The 24,728-nt window shown below is 50.3% G+C and overlaps 1 protein-coding gene across 1 annotated transcript in view; it reads left to right on the top strand.

Moving 5' to 3' along the window:
- The window catches only part of COL15A1 (collagen type XV alpha 1 chain), a 104,628-nt gene that overhangs the window by 49,949 nt on the left and 29,951 nt on the right, over positions 1-24,728 (top strand). The window contains exons 8-21 of the mRNA XM_072727866.1: positions 1,544-1,699; positions 2,937-3,089; positions 5,414-5,563; positions 6,081-6,230; positions 9,535-9,594; positions 10,750-10,842; positions 12,316-12,441; positions 12,996-13,058; positions 19,153-19,188; positions 19,618-19,758; positions 19,953-20,021; positions 20,779-20,814; positions 20,919-21,002; positions 22,318-22,383. Of these exons, the coding sequence (XP_072583967.1) occupies positions 1,544-1,699; positions 2,937-3,089; positions 5,414-5,563; positions 6,081-6,230; positions 9,535-9,594; positions 10,750-10,842; positions 12,316-12,441; positions 12,996-13,058; positions 19,153-19,188; positions 19,618-19,758; positions 19,953-20,021; positions 20,779-20,814; positions 20,919-21,002; positions 22,318-22,383 (1,383 nt within the window). The remainder of the gene's footprint in view (positions 1-1,543; positions 1,700-2,936; positions 3,090-5,413; positions 5,564-6,080; positions 6,231-9,534; positions 9,595-10,749; positions 10,843-12,315; positions 12,442-12,995; positions 13,059-19,152; positions 19,189-19,617; positions 19,759-19,952; positions 20,022-20,778; positions 20,815-20,918; positions 21,003-22,317; positions 22,384-24,728) is intronic.

Genomic DNA, 24,728 nt, shown 5'->3' with positions numbered 1-24,728 from the left:
AGGTTCGGGTGTTTCTTTCTGCTATCCTGGGATGAAACGCGGACACCTCTCATTCTCTCCCAGTCACGATCTGATAATAACCTATTTTCACAGCTATTTCCAAAGTCCAGTCCAGCATAATATCAAAATTCAGTCCCTTTGTCTCCCAATTCAAAAGAACACCTATCCAGCTCACAAATGGTTTGCAGTGGAGAGGAAGGAGGAGAAAATCTCAGCACATAGATGATTCTCTCTCCAAAGGAATTCTTTACCTTTCCCTGTATAGCCCTGAGGCAGCTGGTGGCTGGAGGCAGGTCGGGGGCTAACTCTGATAGAACCACAAGAGATCCTAACTCTGGGAAACAAAGGGTTGCAGAAGGAGAGGTGGGTGGGTGGGGGGATGGGTAACTGGGTGACCAGCACCGAGGAGGACATTTGATGGGATGAGCACTGGGTGTTATGCTATATGTTTGCAAATTGAATTTAAATTAAAACAAACAAACAAACAAACTGATTTCCTTTCTTGTCTCATAGCACGTGGCCACACAGGTGGTCTGGTTGCTTTTTCTAGCATGTGGAAGTGTACTTAATTATACAATGAATTAATTGTTCTTAATTGTACTTTATTGTAAAGCTCTTTGGGACTTCAGCTAAATTTGAGGCAGAAAGAGTCTCATTTGAAAATCTGTGACGTCATCTTTTCTTTCTTTTTTTGGGGAAGGACAATAATTCTGCAAGGATTTATATCGTAGGAAAAAGGGTTCTGTGGTCAGATACATTTGGGAGATACTCCACTTTCTATCCTCCTTTTTATAGACTCCTTGTAAGTCCTGCAGCAAGGAAATCTAACTTTGGTCAGCTTAATGGTTTCAGTATCCAAAAGAACTACGTTTTGCAAAACAGAACAAAATAAAACAGAACAACCCTCCAAATTTAAAAGAAAAAAAAAAAGAAACGTTTGGAAACTGAGAGAAAACTGAGATAGTTGGATCACACTAGCACCCAAAACTGCTATTTCCATTTCTTGCATCTGCTGTGTAACCTCCAGAGAAGGTTCTGCATTTCCCAAGGAAACTGAGTCCCAGGCAGAGAAGGATCACGGGGTTCGGTCTGGAGAAGGCTGAGGAGGACAAGGTTGTTGTCTGCACATCTCTGAAGCACCATCAGGGGCAAAAGCATTCGACTTGTCCTTACGGCTTCTGGAGTGGCACCTAGGGCAGGTCACAGGGAGACAGATGTGTCTAGATAGAAGCGTCTGGAGCTGGAGCAGGCTAACTCAGGAGACAGGGATGGCCTGGCCACTGGGCATGTGCAAACAGATGCTTGGATTCAAACAGGAGATACAGTTGCCTCACGGTCTTTCCTGTCCCTGGGATTCTGTGATTCTGGGACTATCTTGGGGCTGGGGTGAAGTCATAGATAAGAAAGTTGCTTCGAGAGAAGGAAGCTACAGGAATGCAAGCTGAGAGGGAGGGCTGTGGGCAGTCTGTTCTCTCCAGCCACAGGCACATGGATCAGAGCCATAGGCCCCCTGACATGGTGCCTCATGATGCTTTTGTTTCAGGCTGTGCATACTGAAGAAGGTTTGGCAGCCACAGCGGCCACCGAGGTGGCTGAGGTGCCCACCAGCACTGCCGGGGAAGCGGAGGCCAGCAGTATGCCCACCGGGGGGCCAGCTCTCTCCTTGTCCACTGAAGATATGGGGGAAAGGGTCACTCTGGTAAGTAGCTCAGAGCACTTGCTGTTTCTGGGGGATGGTGGGCATCACAGGTGGGGGCAGTCACTGGTCTTCCTTATCAGTCTGCAGAATGCAGAGTGATAGCCTCGTGGGATCAAGTCTGTGTAGACCCCGATTTAGAGGCTGAGGGGTCTGTTGACTCATTCAGCTGTTTGTGGAGTGATGTGTTATGTGGGGCACGGGTAGATAGGATAGACCAATTCCTGGGGACAGAGCCATAAGAGATGCAATAGGAAAAGCACTGAAAGGGGCTCAGAATCCAACCCAAAAGATCAGGGGCCCTGGACGCCTTCCTGAGGATAGGATGCTGCTGAAGGTGAGGCTATGGGGACGCTGAGAAGGAACCTGGCAGGTGAGAGTGAGACAGGTGTTCCAGGAGGCGGGCTAGCAGGAGCAGAGACCTGGAGGCATCAATGGGAACATGTAGAGGGTTGAGTGTGAGCAAGAGGAGGCAGGCAATGTGGCTGGAGAGGCCCCCGAGACCCTGAGAGCCACGAGTGGGAGCTAGAATGTGTTCAGAAGTGGGCTAGTGGACTAGTCAAAGTAGGTCTCAGAAAGTGGAGAAAGGCTGGGAGAAGCAAGCCTGGAGGCCGGGGCTGGGATCGGAGGCTGTGTCGTGCTCCAGGCAAGGGGTGGTATCGGCTCGCTCTGGGTTTGGTCAGTGCTTTCATATTCTTCCCAGAGTCTCAGTGAGTAAAGGCCTGGAAGGCGGGTGGTGGATCTGCCACTATGACTGTTGGTGACCTCGGGGAGGGCAGGGTTAGGGGTGCGGGAGGGGTGGAAGGAGAGCGAGGTGAGGAGGAGGTCAGTGAGGCCAGCCAACTCCTCTTAATGAGGGAGAAGGCTGTGTGTTGGGGGTCCCTGGATTTTGCCCTGGCACCATGACTGGGGCGTGAAAGCCCCACTCCCAGGAGCAGTGGAAGGAAGACGGAAGGGATGGAGGTGGGTGGCAGCGACGATGGTAGGGAAGAGCGGGGTGAACCACGCAGGTGGCACGCTGGCCAGGGGCTCACACCTTGCATGGTGTGCGAGACGTGGGTTTCCGCATGGGTGCTGTGTTCACGGTGCTGGGCAAGATGAGGTCTTGGATGTGCAAGTGCTTTGAAGGCGAGGAAGCCACAGGGTGCAGATGCCCAAGGGACCCTGGCTGTCTGCTGGCTCCAGACACACGGACCACAGTGGACCGCTGACAGGCCCCTCTCAATGTCTTCCTGTTCAGAGTGTAGATGCTGAAGAAGGCTCGGGAGCCACGGCAGCTGGGGAGGCCGAGGTGCCTGATAGCACCGCCAACGAAACAGAGGCCGACACTGTGCCCACAGAGGGAGCGACCCTCTCCATGGCCGTCCAGGACCCTGGGACAGGGGTTACCCTGGTAAGGAGTGCAAAGTGCCTCGGGGTTGAGGTCGCAGCTGGAGCAGGTCCTGGCCTTCTTAGAGGACCAGTCTTCATTCTGTTCAGCACATCCAAAGGAGCCTGAGTGGGGCACTTCTCTGGAGTGGAGTTGGCCAAGGCCTGGGCACGTGTGTGGTCGAGCCCTATTTTTGGGCACAAGCGTGGGCTGTGAGAGGGCAGAGGAAGGGCAGAGTCAAGGGCAGGGCCAAACTCCCTCAGCCCTCTCCTTAGGCGACATGGAGACAGTGTTCCCAGCTCATGAAGGTGGGACGCAGATATTCTAAGACACTTAGTGGGTCTGTCCCTATAATGTGATTAGAGTGGGAGTCCTGCAAGTTCTTCAGACTCAGACTCAGCCCTGGACTCCTCATGTCCACTCCTCCTGTGTTCCCACCTCAACGATAGGGACCATCGCCCCCTAGTCAGCCAATCCAGAATTCTCTTCCCTCTTCCTTACTCTCCATATCCTGTTAAGCATCAAGTCTTACTGATTTTTCTACCTAAATCCGTTATAGACCTGCCTCCTTCTACCCTTCCCAGCCCCAGCCTGTGGGACTGAGACGACTAAGGCTCCACCTCACCTCCATCCTCTCCCTCAACTCTCCCTGGGGTGGGGGGCAACCCTCTGCATGGAGCTTCCCATCGCCCTCACTCCAGACCCTGTTCCCCCACGTGGCCACAAGGCCTTGCAGGGTCCGGCCTGGCCAGCCTTGGTGACCACTTCTTAGGCCACTGTCTCACTGGCTCTCGGTGCTCCCACTTCGTTGACCTTCCTGCAGTTTCTTGACTATGCTCTCTGCTCAGGATCTTCCCATACCCTCTCCTCTCTGCCTAGAACCTTTTCCTTCCTCTGCCCTGCCTTGAATCCTGGCTTATCCTTCAGAGTTCAGCTCAAGCACCACTTTGTCAAGGAAGTACCATCCCAGGGGCGTCTGGGTGGTTCAGTAAGTTGTGTCTGCCTCTCAATTTTGGCTCAGGTCATGATCTCAGGGTCATGATATGGAGCCCTGTATTGGGCTCCAGGCTCCACAGGGAGTCCACTTGAGATTCTCTCTTTCCCTCTCCTGCTGCCACTCTCCCCTCCCCCTCATGCTCATTTTCTCTCTCTCTCTCCCCACCCCCTTCCAAAATAAATAAATAAATCTTAAAAAAAAAAAAAAGGAAGTACCATCTTAGACTGTGAATCTTCTCATCAGACATGTTCGTGGTACTCAAACCTCTCTTTGGAAGGCCTCATGATAATTGTAGTTAATAATAACCTTTTTTTAAAAGATTTTGTTTAGGGCAGCCTGGGTGGCTCAGCGGTTTAGCGCTGCCTTCAGCCCAGGGTGCGATCCTGGAGACCCGGGATGGAGTCCCACGTCGGGCTCCCTGCCTGTGTCTCTGTCTCTCTCATGAATAAATATTTTTTTAAAAAAATATTTTATTTATTCATGAGAGACACAGAGACACAGGCAGAGGGAGAAGCAGGCTCCACGTAGTGGAGCCCAGTGTGGGACTTGATCCCAGGACCCCAGGATCACGACTTGAGCCAAAGGCAGATGCTCAACCACTGGGCCACCCAAGGATCCAGGTAATAATAATCTTAATAAATAGTTCATTTCTGGCTCCCTCCACACTGTAAGCTCTAATAGGACAGGGATTATATATACATCTTGTTCACTGTCTTCCTCCCTGCAAATAAATGGTGGGTACTCGGTGGATATTTGCTGGATGAATGACTGGAGGTGTCATCTGGCTGTCACATATCAACAGCCCGGCCTTTGAGAATATTCCATACGGTTGCTCCCAGCCTTTCCCCTTTGGTCCATGAGGCGAACTTCGCAGTGGGGACCCGCTGACAGAGCTCTCCAGGCCACTTGCTTATTTTAATTAACAAAGTGGCTGCCTCCACCTTCTCCTCCTCCTTTTCCCCTCCTCCTCCTTTCTTCTTCTCTTTCACCTCCCATCTCTTTCCCCTCACTCCTCATCCTTCCCTCCCCCACTTGTTGAAAGGCAAAGCCCTTGTCACAGCATGAGAAAACTAGGGCCTGAGTCCTGACTCGTGGAGGCCAGCAGAGCTGCCTGGGGTGAGCGCAGGGCCCGAGCATGTGCAGGCTTAGGCCAAAGCGGCGGTGAGCGCGGGGGAGCCTGGGGGTGGCCTGCTGACCTGAGAGGTGCCCCAGCTTGGGTTTCCAGGGGCCTGTGGGCCAAGGCAGGCCTCGCAGGAGCAAAGCTATGGCCCTGTGACTTGTCTGCCTTGGCCCGGCTGCTGAACCAGGGGTGTGGAAGGAGCGGCCTGTTCTCATGCCTCTTCCCTTTCAGGGTGCAGTCGCTGAAGGAATGTTCACAGCATCAGCAGCCACGACGGAAGTGCCCGGCAGCACGTCTGAGGAAGAGGAGGCTCGCCAGGTCCCCACGGGTGGCCTGGTTCCCCTCCCACCCACAGCGGCCCCTGAGCAAGCGGGCGCTCCCGTAAGCGTCTCCTGGCCTTCCCTGTGCCTCGCAGTGGGGGGGGGGGTCAGTGTGCCTCGCAGCAGGGGGGCGGGCCAGCGTGCCAAGGCAGGAGCAGTGCCTGGCCTTCCAGAAGCCAGGGCAGCCCTCAGCTTGGCGACGTGGGTCGTCACCACCCGAGGGAGGTGGGGAGGGGGGCCGTGGAAGGAGCGTGACAGAGCAGGTCAGGGAGTCAGCACCCAGCCCTGGTCCTCCCAACTTCGTCCAAGAATTTTCTCCGCGGGCTGCCGGGTTGGAAGGGGTGGCCGGGGAGAAGGGTGGGGAGGGAGCACCCCACCGCCAGAGGAGGCGCCTATGTTGGAGGGGGTTGCGAGTCCCTGCTCCTGTGATGCGGTGAGGACAGTTGAAGGTAAGCAGGTCTCGTGAAACGGGGACTGGCGCCCTAGGAACCACTGTCACCCACACCCCCCAGCAGCGATGCTGCACATTGCGTCACCGGGGAGGGGAGGTGATTCCTCTTGCTGGTTTTGCTCTTCAGGGGCCTGGTGATGAGGGAGAGCTGGCAGCAGCTGCGACAGCGGAGCCCCTTCCCACGGCTGAGGCTGAGGCGGAAGAGGTGGGCAGCAGCCTCCCGGAGCGGCCCCCGCTGCCCGTACCCACAGTGGCCTCTGAAAGAGGGGTCACTCCGGTAAGTGGCGTAGAGGCATGAAGATGAGGTGCGGCCCGTCTTCCAGAGGAGGAAAAGAAGGGCCAGAGTCCTGGGAGGGACTTGCTTAGAGGCTTGCTTAGAGGTGGGTTTCATCGTGGTTCATTAAGTTCCAGATTTGGGCCTTTGAGGGGCATCCAACCTGGGAACGCCCAGGAAGCTGCAGTTTGCAGAGGAAATGCAAGGGCGAAAAAAATCTAGAGCATCTGGCTTCTTGTCCCAGTCCTCGAATTCAAATGAAAACTTTATAATGGGCAAAGCTGGCCAAAGATGCAAAGACCCCATCTCAAATGTCACGGGAGTCCCATCCCAAACATGAGGAAGCTCCTAATACTCAGGACTCGGGGGTGTATGTGGGTGACCACCATGTCCCTTCCTCCATGAGTTTCTCTGATTCTTTTTGTTTGTTTGTTTGTTTGTTTGTTATTTAGTTTCTCTGATTCTGGGCTGTATCTGTGTGACCTCACCCAAACCCTCTCTTTCCTTTGGGGCTCATGTGGTCCTCTTTCTAGGAGGGTGGCTGTGAGGTCAAGTCAGAGGTCCCGCAGTCTGGGAATGTTTGCAAAGCTCTGTACGCATGCCTGGGGTTGTCACCACATAAGGACTGTAACTTTGTGTTTGGGAACTAAGAACCCCACTGTTCTCTGCATGGGCAGGTGTGAATCTGAATGAAGCTGCTCTGGGCATGTGAATATTTGTAAGGGACAGTCTGGTGACCAGATCGGGCAAGTCAGCTTCCTAAGTAACATCGGGTCACCTGCGCTTTCAGACCCTTGACTCAGACTGGAGGCACATGGCCCATGTGACCCACCACAGCACTTCAGGGCTAACCTGCGAGGGCTGTGGGACCACATGTCCAAGAATACTCTGGAGCCAGAGTGCCCATGGCCTGAGGACCTCTGCTAGTGGTCCAGGGGTCATCAAGCGCCACTTACTGCCTCTTTCTGTAAAGTCTGTCCATTCATTCATTGATTTACTCACTGGCTGAGCACAGTACCTCAGGGCCTCAGTTCAGACTCTTGGAGATGGAGATGATAATGACCTGGCTCCTGTCCCCAAGGAATTCACAGTTGAGGGGCAGGAAATCAGCTGTTTATATTGACATCTATTAAGCACTCTACGTCCGAGTTTATCTGACCCCATGCATACCACTGCAAACTGAAAGGGCCCCAGTTTGCTGGTGAGGGTCGTGGGACCTCCAGAATCCTGCCTGCTGTTGCATGCCTCGAAGAAGCAGAGCTGGCTTTTGAACCGAGGCATGCTGGCCAGCAGAGCTTATGCCCCTGAGCACCCCTGAGAGTGTGGTGCAGTGGAAAGGTGCCAGACTGGGAGCCAGGATGCCAGGGTTCCTTGCAGGGGCGCCACTGGTGTGTGATGTGTCCTACAGTGTCGATGTTGCCATCCATAAACAGAGGGAGGTTTTTAACCAAAGCTCTGGTTTTTAACTCTGCGCATTAAACCACCGCAGGTGTCTGAGTGCGTTGCCAGACCAATCTAGGAGCCCCTTGCTCTGGGGTTCAGGCTCCTGGGAGATTCTACTGGACAGCTCAGTGGAACCCACCCAGCTGGCAGTGACCCGTGTGGCCCCGGCTCACACATTGTGACTGCCTCGACCAGGTTCCCCTGCTCTTCTGCTCCTCACTCTAAGGGCCGTGGAAAACAGGAAGACCACATCTCCCCATGGTGACACCACATCAGATGCAGCCGTATTGGCTGGCCATGCACCTTTATGTGGAGCCAGTTCTCCTTTTTCTCTTTCAAAAACCTTTTGTGATAGAAATTTTAAAAATTCACAAGACAATTTAGAGTACTACAGTAAACCCCCCAACGTACCCATGACTCAGTGTGAACACATAGCCAACTCGCCACCGTGCTTTATCTGTTCCACCTCATTTGGCCATCTTTTTGGAGCAGAGATGAAGGCTGGAGGTGAAGGCTGGAGTATTTTAAAACAAATCCCAAATGTCGCATTATTTAACTGATAAATACTTTAATGCATATTGTGAATAGTTTGATCTGGAACTTTTTTCCTCCTTGGCCGCGATGCCACCCATCAGTGGTCATTACTATCAATATCAATGTTGTTATCCATCTAACAATGGTTCTTTCATAATATCTGACACCCTAGTTGCTTAAAAAATGCCTTATTACAATTACTTTGAATCTGGATCTAGACACGTTCTATACATGATGTTTGGGCTGATGTTTCTTAAGTCTCTTGGCGTCTATGATTGTTTCTTAGCTTCCTTTTTCTTTTTGTCATTGATTTCTTGGAGAAACTGAGTCAGTTGTCCTTTGATCCTTTTATTTTCCACTTCGAGAAGTTGGTGCTGAAGGCCTGGTGAGACCTGTCATGTTGGTGGCAGTGTTGATGGGTTTACTACTTCTGGGAAGGGCTTTGCAAGCACGTATTAACAACCATGAAACTACTTCGTATTAACGTGGAAACTTTTGTTCTGGGAATTAGTCCTAAAGGGGATAGTCTGCTATGTAAAAAGGCTTTGTTGTATATAAATTTGCTAATCTCCATATTACCCATAATAGAAAAAATTGGACACAGTTTAACTAGACAAAAAAGGGGGTCAATTGGATAAAGGCTATTCAAATGATGGAATATTATGCAGCTATTAAAATTATACTTACCAGGAATATTTAGTGGTGTAGGAATATAACGCACGATGAAAACTGGTTCTAAACTTGAGTACATTGTGTGGCATTAACTGTCTGTATTTATTTGTTTATAAAAAGGGCTTTATTTTTCCTTTCTGCTTCTCCTCTCCAAGTGGGTGTTCCTGTCACTCTGAAAACATTTCCTAAACACCCACCAAAGGCCAGGCGCTGGGGCCTAGAGGTGATTTGGGCACTATGCCTGGCCTCCAGGAGCCCACGGTCCCAGGGAGGCAGGCCTATGAGCAATAAAGGCTCTGGACAGGCTACAGGGCTGGTGGGAGGAGCGGGGTGGCCAGAACCTGCCTCAGAGGGTGGCATATTGGGCCTGGTTACCCTGCTCTGGCAGGACCTGGACTGGGGCGGTGGGGGGACCCTAGCTGACAGAATGGGGAGGATCCCTACAGCCTCCTTCCCTCCATCATACCCATCCGCCCTATGTGTGAGATGCAGAAAGAAAGGGCTCCTGAGCCCAGGGTGACAAGTGCCCCTTGGGCTGGCTCATGAGGAACAAAGCCTTCTTTACCCCTGTGTAAGGCTCCTCTTAAAGATGATCAGTTTCTACAAAGTGGCAGAGGAGGGATGCCCAGCGCTCTGCTGACCATTCTGTCCTCTTTAGGGTGAAGCTGGGGAGGGGCTTTTTGGCCACCCTGAACCTGCCAGGCCTACTGGACCCACGGTGAGACCCCCTATCTGGGCTCAGCACACACGCAGTGTGCAGGGGTTGGGGCTGCTGAGAAATAGGCACAGACTCAGATTCAGGGTGCCTTCCAGTGAGACGTCAGGGCCTTTACCTCTGTCAGAACCCTCAGGGAACTCAGGGGCAGAGTCTGTTTATATCCTATTTATATCCTGGGCCCTGAATGGCCCACATGTCTCTCCACCACATCCTGAACAACTTGTCACTGTGCCCCAGGACTGTTCCTCCTTCAGGATGCTCTGTCTCTGGGAGCAGCACCCCATCTTCCTGGATACCAAGGCAAATCAGGAAACATCTTCCAGTGGCCCTCTGCCTCCCACGTCCCCATCCAGTTTGTCTCCAAGCCCTGAGGCTAGCTGGTGCCTCAGACAGTGGCAGCAGCCCCCCCCCTTCACCACCTTCCCTCTCCCACTCGCATGCACACGCCACCGCCACCCTTCTCAATCCAGACCTAACCTCCAGCCCAGCCCCTCCTTGGGGCCTCTGAGCATATGCTCCATGCATGTTCCATGACTGAACTGAGCCTTACCTGATTCTTATGTTCAGGAATTAAGTACTAGAAAGGTATTTTTAAGAGATTCCCTTTTGTCCTTTGGAGGAATTTGATGGCATTCAACAAGTATGCACTGAGTGCCTTCTTGGTACCAGATCTTGTGCAGAGGTATCTGAATGCCCGGTTCAGGATAGGCCAACCCTGGAGGGGACCTAGCCAAGAGGGGCCCACAGACATACACACAACTGAGCTTCAAGTCAGGTGGTCCTACCCCCCAAATCCAGACCTCAGCAGAGATTGGTGAGGAACACAGAGTAGGGAGAGATGAATTCCACCTCCACCTGGAAATGGGGTGGGAGGGCTTCATGGAGGTGGTGGCCGTGGAACTAGGCCTTGAAGGATGAGTAACAGTTTGAAAGGCAAGAAGGGAGGCTGAGAAGATGTGAAAGAGCACCCTATGTTTGAGGATTGGTTGGCTGTTGGCTGTGCAAAGGGAGGTAATGGGGAGGAGAGTGGGAGAAGAGACCAGAAGGGCAGTGGCAGCAGCAGTGATAGGGCTACAAGGGAAGACTTTTGGTGACCTGCCTGTCCTTAGGGAGTGGCAGGTGAAACCAAGCGGTGGGAATTTCTTCTTTCTCCAGGTAGAAACTGAGGCCGAGGGCTCCGGCCTGGGCTGGGGCTCCGAAATTGGGTTTGGCTCTGGGGACTTGGTACGCAATGAAGAGCTGTTAAGGGTAAGTGTGAGAATGGGACATCCTGGGATCTGGGACCGCCTTCTCAGAAATCCGGAGGATTTCCCCTCCACATGTGTCTATGTTTGGCATTTTCCACTTTGATCAGTTTTGTTTTGTTTTAAATGAATATGAGTCTTATATATAGTTTATATTCAGGACCTCTGCTTCGCTGCTTGCCCCCTTTACCTGGCATCCAGCGCTGTTCCGTGGTCACGTATCCCCATGACCCTCACTTCTTATTGGCTTTGCCTCCATCCCCTCTACCCATTATAGAGAATTACTGGCCTCTTCTCTGGGTAGTATTTCACACTTTGGCTTCCAGATCCTTCTTGAAATCCTCCTTACCCCGAGGCAATCCCTACTACCTCTTCAACTGATCCTTCTTCCCCTTTGCTCTTGCTACCTCAGCCTCCTGCCCAAGGCAGGGCCCCCACTAGTTTCTGGTTCCTGGCGATCACCTCCCTTCTCCAACTCCAGCTGGTGGCTTTGTGCTGGGGCCCCCAACCTTGCCTTCAGCCCTTTCCCTGAGCCCCTGTGCTGAATCTTCACCCTAGAAGACTCCACCCAGTTGCCCCTCTGTCCCCTCCTCAGGCTAGGACAGGAAGGATTCTGGACCTAACTGGATAAGTGAAATGGGAGTCACATGGATCTTTCTGACTGGTAGGATCCACCAACCCAGCTGGAGGCTAAAGAGACTAGTCCACTGCAGGATGGTTTTTTTTTTTTTTTTTTTTTTTTAAAGATTTTATTTATTCACAAGAGACACAGGGAGAGGGAGAAGCAGGCTCCATGCGGGGAGCCCAGTGTGGGACTGGATCCCAGGGCCCCGGGGTCATGCCTTGAGCCAAAGGCAGATGCTCAACCGCTGAGCCACCCAAGTGCCCCTACAGGAAGAATTTTAATAAGAGTTAGCAACAGGCAGTCTTTGACTGCTCTGTCAGGTAATCAGAAAACTAAATTAGCCAGGACACCTCTGAAAATTCTAACTGATTGTGGATTTTTATTCTATAGCTATGTCTAGGGAGAAAACATGATATGATAGGCTCAGAAAGACCTGGGTTCAAGTCCCAGCTTTTCTAATAATTAGCTGTGAGTGTGTAAGCCCAGACCAAGTCACATTGTCTCACTGAGCCTCAGTTTCCCCCATCAGCTAAGTGGGAACACCAGTCTCTACTTGCAGTGTTTTTTTTTTTAAAGATTTATTTATTTATGATAGACATAGAGAGAGAGAGGCAGAGACACAGGAGGAGGGAGAAACAGGCTCCATGCCGGGAGCCCAATGTGGGACTTGATCCGGGACTCCAGGATTGCGCCCTGGGCCAAAGGCAGGCGCTAAACCGCTGAGCCACCCAGGGATCCCCCTACTTGCAGTGTTATTGTGAGGAACAGAGAGAATGAAGGGAACATATATGCTTAGTATATTTTATCCCCTACCCTGCTGTTTCTTAACAGAGTATCTGTTTTTTTTTTAAGGGTCCCCCAGGTCCCCCGGGCCCTCCTGGCTCACCTGGGATTCCAGGAAAACCAGGAACTGATGTTTTCATGGGACCCCCTGGATCGCCTGGAGAGGATGGAGCTGCTGGTGAACCTGGGCCCCCGGTGAGCTGCTGGTCATCTCTCCCTCTCCTTGGCCGTGAGGCTTCCTCTAGACCCCAGACTCCAACACGAAGGCTCATAACAGAGAGTGAGCAGCTAGCTAATGTTTGTAAACAAAAATCCTCAGCTGAGTCATTGCTGAGACTCATAAGAAGCAGAAGCCAAGAAACATACCATCCTACACACTGCTTTGCTGTTTTGTCTTAGGATAGGAGATACAGACTCATGTGGAATCTTGGAATCATAGGACATCGAAGTGCTGGGCCGGGGGCAGGAGGTCCTCAGAGACCATCTAGGCCGACCCTGCCCCCAGCTCCCCCCAAACCCAGAGAGGAAGATGCCACCCAGAGAGTGAGGGACACTCATCCACAGGTGCATGGTCAGCAGTGGCCATGCTGGGGCCAGGGACCAGCATTTCCACCCTAGACTGACACAAGGCTCCTGGACCCATTGACCTCACCTGATTGGTCCTCCCAGCCATGGCCTACTTCTCCAGGAAGGGTTCATAGTGATTCTTATCAGAGATGTTGTGGGCTGATTGTCATTGATATTCTCAGGGCCCCGAGGGACAGCCTGGACCTGATGGAGCCTCCGGCCTTCCTGGGATGAAGGGAGAGAAGGTACGGACAGGGTGGGAGGGGTCCAAGCACATGGGGGCCACCAGACCCACACTGCGTCTCTCTGTCTGACCTCTAGGCCTGAGACCTCTAGACCTCCTTGCCTCTTAGGTGAATGACCCTTTCTAATCTAAATAGGAGGGGTCCTAATCCCCTCGCTGCTGGATGTCCCCGTCCTGGGGCTCTTGATGCCCAAACCTGAGCTCAGCATCTCCAGCTTCCGTGAATGGCGCTGCCACCTAGCCAGTGATGAGGACTCAAAGGCAGTATCTTCTCTGAGCCCTCCTTCCTCTCCCTTTCCTGCTGTACCAGGACTGGTACACCTGTTGCCAGGACTGGTGCACCTGCCATCCACATCTCTTGCCTCTTTCCTCCCTGATCTGATGTTCATCTCTCCTCACCCACACGGTGGCTTCAGGCGTCTTGCCAGTGTCGCGTTTTCCGCACCCACAATCCAGCTTCCACCCACCTGCCCCAGCCGTCCACCCTCCCGTAGCAGGCTTTCTCTGGGCTTTGCTGAGAAGGTATCAAGCCTCGCTGCTGCCTGTAGGACGAAACACTGACGGCACCCAGACCTTCCATCCCAGCTCTCTCTCCTCCCGTCTCCTTCATGTAGCCTCTGGATCAGCCAGCAGCCCTGCTGCAGTGCTGTGGGCATACTCTTCCTGGATGGCCCCCTGGCCTTTGCACATGCTTTCTCTCCATCTTGGGTGACTTTCCCCTTCCTTGTCCTCCAAGGGCCAGTTCAGATATATCCTCTGAGAAGCCCTTTCAGACTCTCTATGAGCAGAAAGCAGCCCTCCTTCCTGCACTTCTTGTTAACACAGTATTTGTTCTGCTGGGACCCCTCTCAGCTGGTGATAGCTTACCGGTGTGCTCCCCCGATCGACCCCTACCCTGACAAATAGCACTCACACTGTCTGTGCGTCCTTAGGATCTGGTTCAGGCCCCCATTAGTGTTTGATCAGCAAATCTGCTGTTCCCTTCACTCTTCATTCTCTGTAAGCCTGTCTTCTGTCTGCGGTGCGTGGGGGCGGGGTTCCTGCCCCTGCAGTCTTCCCAGGCTCTTTGATGAGATAAGCCACATCCCTCAAAGGAGAGCAATAAAGATAAGGTAAACCTCCTTGCAATGATGCAGTCATGAGTTTTACTGGGGTTCAGAGCGAGGATGATCTGTCCTGGCTGAGATAAGGAGCAAGGCCTTCTGTGTACTCCACTGCATGAAGTTGTGGAAAATGTGAACTCCCTAGACGCCACCATCTTCCCTGAACTGAATTTCCAGTTTCCGTCAGCTCTCAAGTGTGTTTATTTTAATTGAAATAGTAACTTGATTTTCATGGAAAGCTCATTTCTCAGAAAAGGAAGAAAGAAACTAGTTGTCAAGCTTTATGGACCTCATTTTACATGTACTGAGTATTTCATAAGAAATTCGATTTTGCAGGAAACATCACAGACCTACACTGTTCTTCCCTGTTCTTCTTACCAGCTCTCCTCTACCCGCCCCCACACACCCCTTCCATGCTCCTCTGGTATTTAAAAATACCCATGCCCACATCCGCACGCTGACACTGGGCGGGTGCACTCTGCAGCAGCTCAGGGGAGCAGCCTTGCACAGGGCAGCAGGCTCACCAGGATAATTGTTGTAGATAAATTACATTTTTCTCTCCCAAATTTGCTATGAGTACTAATTTGTTACACAATGTTCATACAATGCTTTCTGGCCAAGTAAAAGGAGACTGTAAAAGGACTTGGAAATTTGCATCTAGAAAACTCAAAGGAAACCTTGCAGATGACATTTACCTAAAAAAAATTTCTTAAAAGCCAAAACTAAACCAAGGAACTGTGGTATGGATATAAAATAACAGAAACGTGCTAAAGAAAATGAGCAGTCTCCAGGGCATAACACAACATGAGATCCGATGATACATTTGATCCTTGACTCCCCTCCGCGATACCGTTCTTCAGTTTGCACACCTCCGGTGACAAGGGACTCATTTCCTGCCAGGCGGTGCCTTCCACAGTTGCGTGGACACTTGTAGGAGGAGTTCTTCAGGCTGCGCAGAAAGCAGCCTCTCTTCTCACTTGCAGGGAGTAGAGACCAGTCTGGACAGTTATCTAAAGGGGACTTTTCTCCCAAAGAATAAGGTCCAGCTTATTTGGCAAGAAGAAGAATATTATCATATATAGTCATTATTTTCAAATGTGAGGTTGTCATCATAATGTGAATGGTCATTAAGAATTTATGAAACAGATTATTTTATGTTGTGTTCGATGATAGGCATACTCCTTAATTTATTTCCCCAAATTAACATGAGCAGCCCCTCTGAGGTCTTTGGCCCATGAAGGAACAGGCGAGGAGTAGCCTGCTTTCTCAGCTACCAAGTGCTTCTGGAAAGGATGCTGAAAGGACTCGCTGGAGATGAATCTCTGTAAAATTCCTTTCTTCTTTTTGCCCAGCACACGGTGCCATCCAGATCTTCACATGTGTCGCATTTACGATCATCACTCTTTCACTTTCTTTTACAATCTGAGTCACTCAGTGTATTCTTCAGTGTCAAAAGGTGCTGGAACACCCAGGCAGGAAAGAGTTTGTGTTTTGAAGTTTTCTTCCATGCCCAGAATTGCTGAGGAGCATTGAACTCCCAGTTAACAGGCTTTGAGTGATCTCACCAAGCTGCCAAAATGTCATTGCTGGACCTCGGATAGCAGATTTTGTCTTGCCCATGAGATGAGGAGAAATGCAAGTAAATCATCATCAGCTTCCCTTTTTCTACTGAAACCCAGTTGTTCTTGGAGCAGTTCTCTAAATCTGACACTCTGCTGGGGGAGCCACGCTTAACAAGGTTCCAGTCGTGGTTTGGAGCTGGTAACAGCTTATTTCGGTTAAACATTCCAATATTGGCCCGATTTCCTACTTCAGCTCTTCTTTAACCATCAGATGTGTTTGGTACAAAATCAGGATTATGGGTCTCCATAAAACCAAACAGACCATGGTCAATTGTAACTAACAAGTTGCAAGTTATCAGTATAACAAACTGCATGACCACCACTGACAGACGTGCCCAAGGTCTCAGATACCACCACAAGAAAAAAAAATTGATAGAGTTATTAGGTTTTTTTATGTTCCTGTATGTTGAAGTCTCATAATGTCCTTAGCAAATCCCATTACCGTAATGAGTGGAAATTTCTAATGAATTCTGAAGCATGATTTTGTAGCATTCCTGCGCCTCGGTCTTTTGCAGCATTTCCGTTGTGGAACTGGCCTCTCCATACTTCACTGCCACAGCCAAACCCACAGCTTGGCTGGTTGGAATTCCAAGATCTCACACTGAGCAATGAAGTCTATAGCTCTACTGTCATCATTTTGGGAGCAGGGAGTCTTCGCTGACTCTTGTAATTGGAGTCCCCAGTTTTCACTGCATCTGTTCATGTAAATTCCAATAAGCAAGCTCGTCCATGTCCCAGTTGATCCACTCAGAATCCAAAATGGTGGTCACCAAATCTGTGAGCCAATGGGACGGGCCCAAATACTACCTTTCTGCATTTACAAGCTGGATAAAAATCACCTGTGTCTGAGACCAATAACTCAAGGTTCAAAATATCTTCTAGAACTTCCTTTGAAACCACTACAAGAGGTACTCTTGATTTGAAGAGCTGGGAAGGTAACTTTGAAAAAGACCATTTTTCACTTTCTGAACATAATTTTCTTTTTTAAAAAAATTTAATTTATTTATTCATGAGAGACAGAGAGAGAGAGAGAGAGAGGCAGAGACACAGGCAGAGGGAGAAGCAGGCTCCCTGCAGGGAGCCCATGCGGGACTCGATCCCAGGACTCCAGGACCACCCCCTGGGCTGAAGGCAGGAGCCAAACCGCTAAACCACCCAGGGATTCCCCCATAATTTTCTTTAACACACTCAGCTAGCAACACAACAATAAGGTTTTCAGAGATTAGGGTCCAGAAGTCAAGAGAGGGGGTTAATTTAACTTCTGGTTCACAATATCCCTGACTTCTATGCGACTCATTACTGGAAAGGCGCGTAAGGGTGGCACTTCCCTCGGGGACAGATTGCTACAGGCCACAGAGGCTGGCGTGGCTGGTCACACCCCAGAAGAGCAGGTGCAGTAACCATAGCCTCCAGATTAGAGGCGACGGAACTGGAACCTGATTCTTTTTGTTTCTGCCCATAGGGAAAGGTCACATGTAGTTTCTCTCTGCTCAGGCTGGTAGGCAGAGAAGCCTCCGAACCCAGGCACCACCGCTTCTCCCAGTCCCCCTTCCCCTTCCCCTCCTGTCACCCCCTAATGTCCAGGGGAGGGGGGTGGGGAGGGCTGCAACCTGATTCTGTGATTCTCTCCTCAGGTCCATCCCTCTGATTCAGCTCTTATCGAGTACTTCCTTTCCGCAGTTCTGTATTTTTATTTCTAAGATCGCTGCTTGGTTCTTTTCTATAACCGCTGTGCTTATTTCGTGAGAGTTGGTCCGTGTCTCGCGGCTGTAATACTCTCCCTCTCCTCCCTGAGATCCGTATTGCGTACCCTTCAAGTCTCGGTTGGCTCGTGTCCTTCACGCTCCTTCCCCGGGCGTACATCCCACTGCTGGCACTGCCGCCTCTTTCCCTGCGTTGCCTTCCCTCGGATGTGTGGTGTTTCTTGCTTGTGTGTTTGCTTTTTGAGATTGGAACCTCACTTCGGGCTGTGTTCTGCCTCTGTCTGGACAGATTGTGGGGAGCTGGGCAGCAGCTACTTCTGAGACTTGCAGGTTTCAGGGAGAGGATGGGGGGTGGGGGGAGTGTTGACATCAGGCAGGGCATCTCAGCAGCTGGTCTTAGGAGTTTGGGGTGCCCCGGCCCCCATCAGGTTCCCTAGCTAGTCAGGACTCTGCCCTATACCCAGACTGCAGCAAATAAGCTTATTGTTCTTGTAGGTGTGGGGACTGGGGGAGATGAGGGGGAATGGCAGGGCTCGCTGGCCTTCCTGCTCCGGAATTTCAGCCTATCTGCCCATCAGAGCCTCACCCTGCTCCTGGCTTCCGTCACCACTTTGCAGGATCGTCTTCCCCTGTGCCTTCTCTCCACCACTGAAGTCTCAGGCTTCGGCTTCCTGTCTTTTCCCCTTGGCGTTCCTGGCTGTTTTCAAGCTCAGTGTCATTTGCCATCTGACTTTTGAGCATGTTTTTTTTGGAACTATCTGCTCTGTCCTTTCTATGGATTTGATATAGAAGAGCGACCCAGCCCAGGGAGACAGGGGACTGAGGAGAAGAGCACAGCCATAGATGGTGGGTCCATCACCATCAGTGTCAGGACCTTTTCCTGACTCCTCCTTTCGTGAATCCTCAGAGATTCTCTCATTGGGACTCGCGTCCACAGTCCCCTAACATGTAGGGCCATGTCTCTTGTAGTTGACCACTCCTGGCCACCAGCCCCATTGGTCCTCCCTTCTGCTCAGGGCTCACAGCTGGGTCAATTCCATGGGATCCACATCTAACCACCTCCCAGATCTAAACCTGTCCTGTGGCCCCCATTGAGGATGGACATGCAACCTCCTTTTTTTTTTTTTTTTGCAACCTACTTTACAGCAACACCCCCCAACCTCATCCTGGGGCCACTCCAGCCAGATATTGGTATTTAGGTATATCCAGAAGAAAGTCAGCCGTTGTTCCACAGATCTCTAAAAGTCTAGGGAATACATATCAAGTTCTTGAAGTCCGCTTATTAGCTTGGAGTAGGGGACGTATCCCTCTACTTGCATCGTGGGAGGGTGGGGTAATGGACCGGCCAGTGCATGGACAATTCTCCAAGGGAATTCTTCCTCTACAATCTCTCCCTGGTTAATCTTCAACTTCTCCTTTTCACTCTTGAGGTAGATAATGAGCTAAGAGTTGAAACACGGATTTCTCAAGCTTTCGGCATAACTTGCCTAGCAAAATGACAACTCTGATAATGCACTTGCCTTGGAGACATCAGCCCATTTTAATATTCTGCTACTTAAGAGTCAATAATTCTGCATTTTCTTTTCTTTTGACTATACCAAGTGAGATGTATATTAATTGACCCTTTCTCTTGTCTTTTGTTTGTGTGTGTGTGTTTTCTTTCCCAGGGAGCAAGAGGGCCTAATGGCTCCGTTGGTGAAAAGGTAAAAGAAAAAGAACAAAAAGCTTGCCTCTCATTTTTGTCCTTTCTCTGGCTTTACTATAATTGGACTATTGGCTGGAATGCTAAACACATGAGTGTTGGGGAGCAGAGAGAAACACATCTCAGCAAGTGCTGAGAGAAAGCAGAGTGGCTGGCATGGGTGGGGTGAGTGGGTGGGTGGGTGAGCAGCCCATTGTGTTTACTCCTCTCTCACGTCCTCCCCACATGGGCGTGCACAGAGCGCATCAGCTCATCTCCAAGTGAAGTGTCAGTTAGCCAGGTAGCAGTTTCTGTACCTTGAAGCAGTGCCCATCAGAGACCCCATCAATCTCATTAAGTCCAAAGAATGATTTTCTGACTCAGGCACGTATGTTATTCCTTTCATGAGCAAACCCAGGGCCTCCCGGTAAACCTGTCCTCTTCCTTACAGGGTGACCCAGGCAGCAGAGGCTTACCAGGACCTCCAGGGAAAAATGGACAAGTCGGCAGTCCTGGGATCATGGGACCTCCAGGGCCTCCTGGACCCCCAGGACCCCCAGGCCCTGGATGTGCAATGGGACTTGGGTTTGAGGTATGTTCCCCTCTCTGTGTGGTTAAAGAACAACGTGCCCTGGGGACTGTTGGAAAAGCCAGCTGCAACGCTGGTACAAAGGGCAGAGGCTGTGGCGGCTCCCCCACGGAGCCCAGCCCTGGGGCCCAGCTCTATACCTGGCACAAGTAGATGCTCAGGAATTGGAGAGGAAATTCTCATTCTTCCTTCCCCAGGATACTGAAGGGTCCGGAAGCATCAGGCTATTGCATGAACCGAGAATCTCCGGACCAGTGGCTCCAAGTGTAAGTTGTTTTGAAGCCTTCATTTTGAGGACTGTCACGTTGTCGTGCTGGAGTGTGGCAGCTATGGGGGTGCTATCCTGGCCCTGCTGTTTTCATTAATTCACCCTCTCTGTGCCTCCAGCTTCCGGCAGTGCTGTGGGGAGGCCAAGTGCTCTTTATAGCTTGTTTCTTAGAGGAGCAGCACAGAACATCATAGAGGAAAACTTGAAAGTCCTCTCTCTCTCTCTCTCTCTCTCCAGTCCTTACCATCAAGCATCTCCACCTCATTGCTTCCTACCTGCTGCCCTGTTCAGTACTCACACTTTGCCTCATTTCAGAACACTGTGCTCCTGACAGGTGCCCCTTCCCACTGCATCTAGCCCCAGGGAGGTGTTGTCCATCTTTTGCAGTGATTCCTACTCTCAAGAGGACCGACCCCCACCCCCCCCCCCCATCTCATTATCTTTGTCAAATGGGACCCAGAGCTGAGCACATTGGTCCAGGAGAAACAGCCTATAGGGACAAGCAGTAGAGTCCCCTCAGTGGTTAAATGAGACCTTTTCCTATCCTCTAGGTGCAGAGGGCTCTGAGATTCGGGGTTAAGAAGCCACTCTCCCTGTGCTGGGAAGACTCCTTTCTGACTCTGGAAGGGAAGTTTGCCCATCATCTTTGGTCCTGTTATCTGGGGGCAAAATTCACATGGGCACTTAGGGAGGCAAGATAGGAAGTAAGCAAAGTGAAGAGAAGAAAACCAAACAATGTTTATTTGTTTTACCAGGGTCCCAAAGGAGAAAAAGGAGACCAGGGACCCAAGGTGAGGTCACAGATCTGAAGTAGGGGTGGGGGAAATTTCCAGCCAGGTTCTAGGAGCATTATCCATGTACAAATGATTTTTTTCACTATCATCGCTGTATCCAGGGTGACAGAGGGATGGATGGAGCCAGCATTGTGGGCCCCCCCGGACCCAGGGGGCCACCAGGTCGCATCGAGGTCCTGTCTAGTGTGAGTATCATCCAGGGTGGAGCATGGCTATGCATTTGCTGCTTTTACTAAAGGGGAGAGAAGATTGAACACAGCTTGAGGGCCTTTGAGGCTGGTGGTTATGCAGAGGACACAGAGCTGGCATCTGGCTTTGGAGCTTCCACCACATGTCTGTTCCTACCCCAGTACCACTGTTCTCACATAGTGCTTCCAGAACATCCCCCTAGTTGGCAGCATTTACAGTCAAGAGATTAGCTGTCATAGAGCTGTAACATAGAGGCAGAGGAACATAATGGGGGAACAAGTGAATAAAGATGTTTTGGGATATGGGAAATTCAGGAAGACTTCTTGGAGGAACTGTCTTTGAGCAGAGACTTGAGAGCTGAGAATGATCTTAGCAGGTGAGTGTTAAGAACAGGATTTGCAGAATTCAGGGGGGCAGGAACACTCTGAGCCAAAGCTCAGAATAGAAAAAGTGTGTGTCCAAGGCACAGGGAGCTGATGGATATGAAGAGGGTAGAGAGTGATAGAAATTTGTAGAGGAGGCTGGGATGTGGCTTGGGACCACAGCAAGGTCCCCTTCGTGTTAGGGTATCACATTGGTGAAAAACTGTGCCCCTTTGGAGACAAATGATATCATACTGGTAGATAACAGAAAGACAAAAATCCCAAATTACTAGGAAAAAAGAGGATGACTAGAGTTTCTTTTTTTAAAAAAAGTGATTAAAAATATCAAGCATGGGTAAGGGTGTGGAAACATAGGCTTTAGTGACAGTGTAAATTGTATGGCCCCTTTAGACAGCTCTTTAGCAATCCGTTAAAACTAAAAATGCCTGTACCCCCAATTTCATGTGGAAAGATGGTCATGCTATATGGTTGGAGAAAGCAAGTTGAAAAATAATACATACAGCCTGATGCCATTTATGTAAAATAGGCACCTGCACGCATGTGCGTGTACACACACACACACACACACACACACAGCCAACACTGCAAGTTTTCTGTGGAGATATAGATATATATATCATATATATATATAAATATATATATTTGTGTTATATACAAAATATCTACATGTATTAAAATTTTAAAAAGAGAGAAGGCATTCATGTTTTGTGCAATTTTAAGGTTAATTGAAAGAGGAAAGTGCCACAGCAGCTCAGGGCTGTTTTATAAAAGATGGGGAAGGGATGGATGTGTCGGCAGTGAGTTTAGGGTGTTATCATGTCCATCTGTGTTCTGTCATGGGGGGCGACTTCAGTGAAAGCCTCCTTGCCAGGAGCAGGGTGGGACATACGCTGCCCACTGTCTCATCGTCTGTTTGCTCTCTTTTCAGGCTTTGACCAACATCACCCATGGATTCATGAATCTCTCGGACATCCCTGAGCTCATTGGGCCTCCGGTGTGTATCCATAGCTGCCCTAGAGTGAGGGTCCCTCTGATGAGACTAAGTTGCGTTGGTTTGGAAGCCTTTTAGCTCTTTTTTAAATTTATTTTTTATATTTATTTATTTATTTATTTATTTATTTATTTATTTATGTTTGTTTGTTCTTTCTTTCTTTCTTTCTTTCTTTCTTTCTTTCTTTCTTTCTTCATGATAGACACAGAGAGAGAGAGAGAGGCAGGGACACAGGCAGAGGGAGAAGCAGGTTCTATGCAGGGAGCCCGACGCGGGACTTGATACCAGGACTCCAGGATCATGCCCTGGGCCAAAGACAGGCGCCAAACCACTGAACCACCCAGGGATCCCTTATTTATTTATTTTTAAAGATTTTATTTATTTATTCATAACACACACACACACACAGAGAGAGAGAGAGAGAGAGAATGAGGCAGAGACACAGGCAGAAGGAGAAGCAGGTTCTATGCAGGGAGCCCGACAGGGAACTCGATCCCAGGACTCCAGGATCATGCCCTGGGCCAAAGGCAGGTACTAAACTGCTGAGCCACCCAGGCATCCCTAGCTCTTTTTTTTTTTATTTTTTTATTTTTTTTAATTTTTTTTTTTAATTTTTTTTTATTTATTTATGATAGTCACAGAGAGAGAGAGAGAGGCAGAGATACAGGCAGAGGGAGAAGCAGGCTCCATGCACCGGGAGCCTGACGTGGGATTCGATCCCGAGTCTCCAGGATCGCGCCCTGGGCCAAAGGCAGGCGCCAAACCGCTGCGCCACTCAGGGATCCCTTTTTTTTTTTAAAAAAAGATTTTATTTATTTATTCATGAGAGACACACAGAGAGAGGCAGAGACATAGGCAGAGGGAGGAGCAGGCTCCCCGTGGGGCGCCTGATGTGGGACTCAATCCCAGGACCCCAGGATCATGCCCTGAGCCAAAGGCAGATGCTTAACCATTGAGCCACCCAGGTGCCCTAGCCTTTTAGCTCTTGAATCGTGGAGCCAGAATATATCAGAACAGAATGGAAAAAGAACTTTGTATTTCTGAGAAGTTGCTATCACATCAATTTGATCGTTTGGGGAGTTTTGTCCAATGTAGTGGAAGCTTCCAGTCTTCCGTATCAGAAGTATGTGTCATAGAAATCAGAGAATCATAAGTAACAATCCAATTGACGTCCGTGTGATGGCTTTGGCTTGCTTTTATTAACATGATCTCATTTCACAGAATGGGAAGAGCCTAGAGAGACCTAACCTAGTGCTAATGGGAAAACCAGCACACAAAGGAGAGAACATGACTTGCTTCATTCTTTCTAGCCTCTCCGTTAGAGATCAGGAACATTCAATGAGACAACAGTATTTCTGAAAGTCCACAGAGTTGGTCTATGGCACAGCAGGACCTAAGAGGAAGGAAGCTTCTTCCTGCACTCTGTGCCATAACACCCCATTGCACCTCCCAGCATGTGCTGGTGACAGCTGGGGAGAGAGGAGAGAGCTCTGGCCTCAGGAGCCTTGGGGTCCAGCCCTTCTGCCTGCCACACACCACCCTGAATGTCTAAACCTGTCCTTTGATCATGCCTCACCAGCCTCTGGGACAGCTCACCGGAGGTTGGTGGATGTGGACTCCTTTGCAAATGGCACACTCTGTGCAAGCCTGGATGGAGACTGGGGCTTACGCTTCCACAGCTAGGCAGCCCTGATGTCTTCAGGGGTCACCCACCCCTGAGGTCCCTAATGAGGTTGGCCTGAACCCCCACCATCCATGTCCTGGGGGAACTCAGTGCTCTCCCCAAGGCTTCTGCAGCTATCTGGGAGGTTCTAGGGCTAGTCTCTCCTGCTGAGTGACCTCTGTTGGTGGGTCCTCCCATTGTCTCTTCTGTACTACATCCACTGAGGCTCCCTTTCCTTGATTTCTGTACAATGACTCAAAACACCCCAGTAACCAACTCCTAAAGCAAACCAGCTACTGAAAAAAGTCGTCTTATAGTGGGTCTTGGTATTTCTCAAACTGCTGGAAGTTTGGGGTATTAGGTGGGACATTACTAAAGCAAAATAACAGGCTAAAATCAAAGGTTTGGCCTCTGTTTTCTAAGAGTCCCTGGGCCTTGTCTGCCCCAACCCTTCTCCCTCTCCCCACCTCTAGAATCCACCTTCCCCTCCAACCCTGTCCTTCCCTTAGTAAACCCACAGCCCTCAAGAGTCCTTTACATGCCGAATGAGGGCCAAGATTTTCCTACTCAGAGGCCCCTCCCTCCCTGAGGGACTCAAGACCCGGCCAACACCTTCATGCTTTCCCACCCCACTGTGTATGCAGTGTACCAAGAAACGTGTTGCTATCCAGTCCTCTCTCTCTTT

This window comes from Vulpes vulpes, chromosome 12 (genome assembly GCF_048418805.1).
Source record: "Vulpes vulpes isolate BD-2025 chromosome 12, VulVul3, whole genome shotgun sequence".
Lineage (NCBI taxonomy): Eukaryota > Metazoa > Chordata > Mammalia > Carnivora > Canidae > Vulpes > Vulpes vulpes.
The sequence above is the reverse complement of the archived record's forward strand: the minus strand, read 5'-3'. Positions and strand labels throughout refer to the sequence as shown.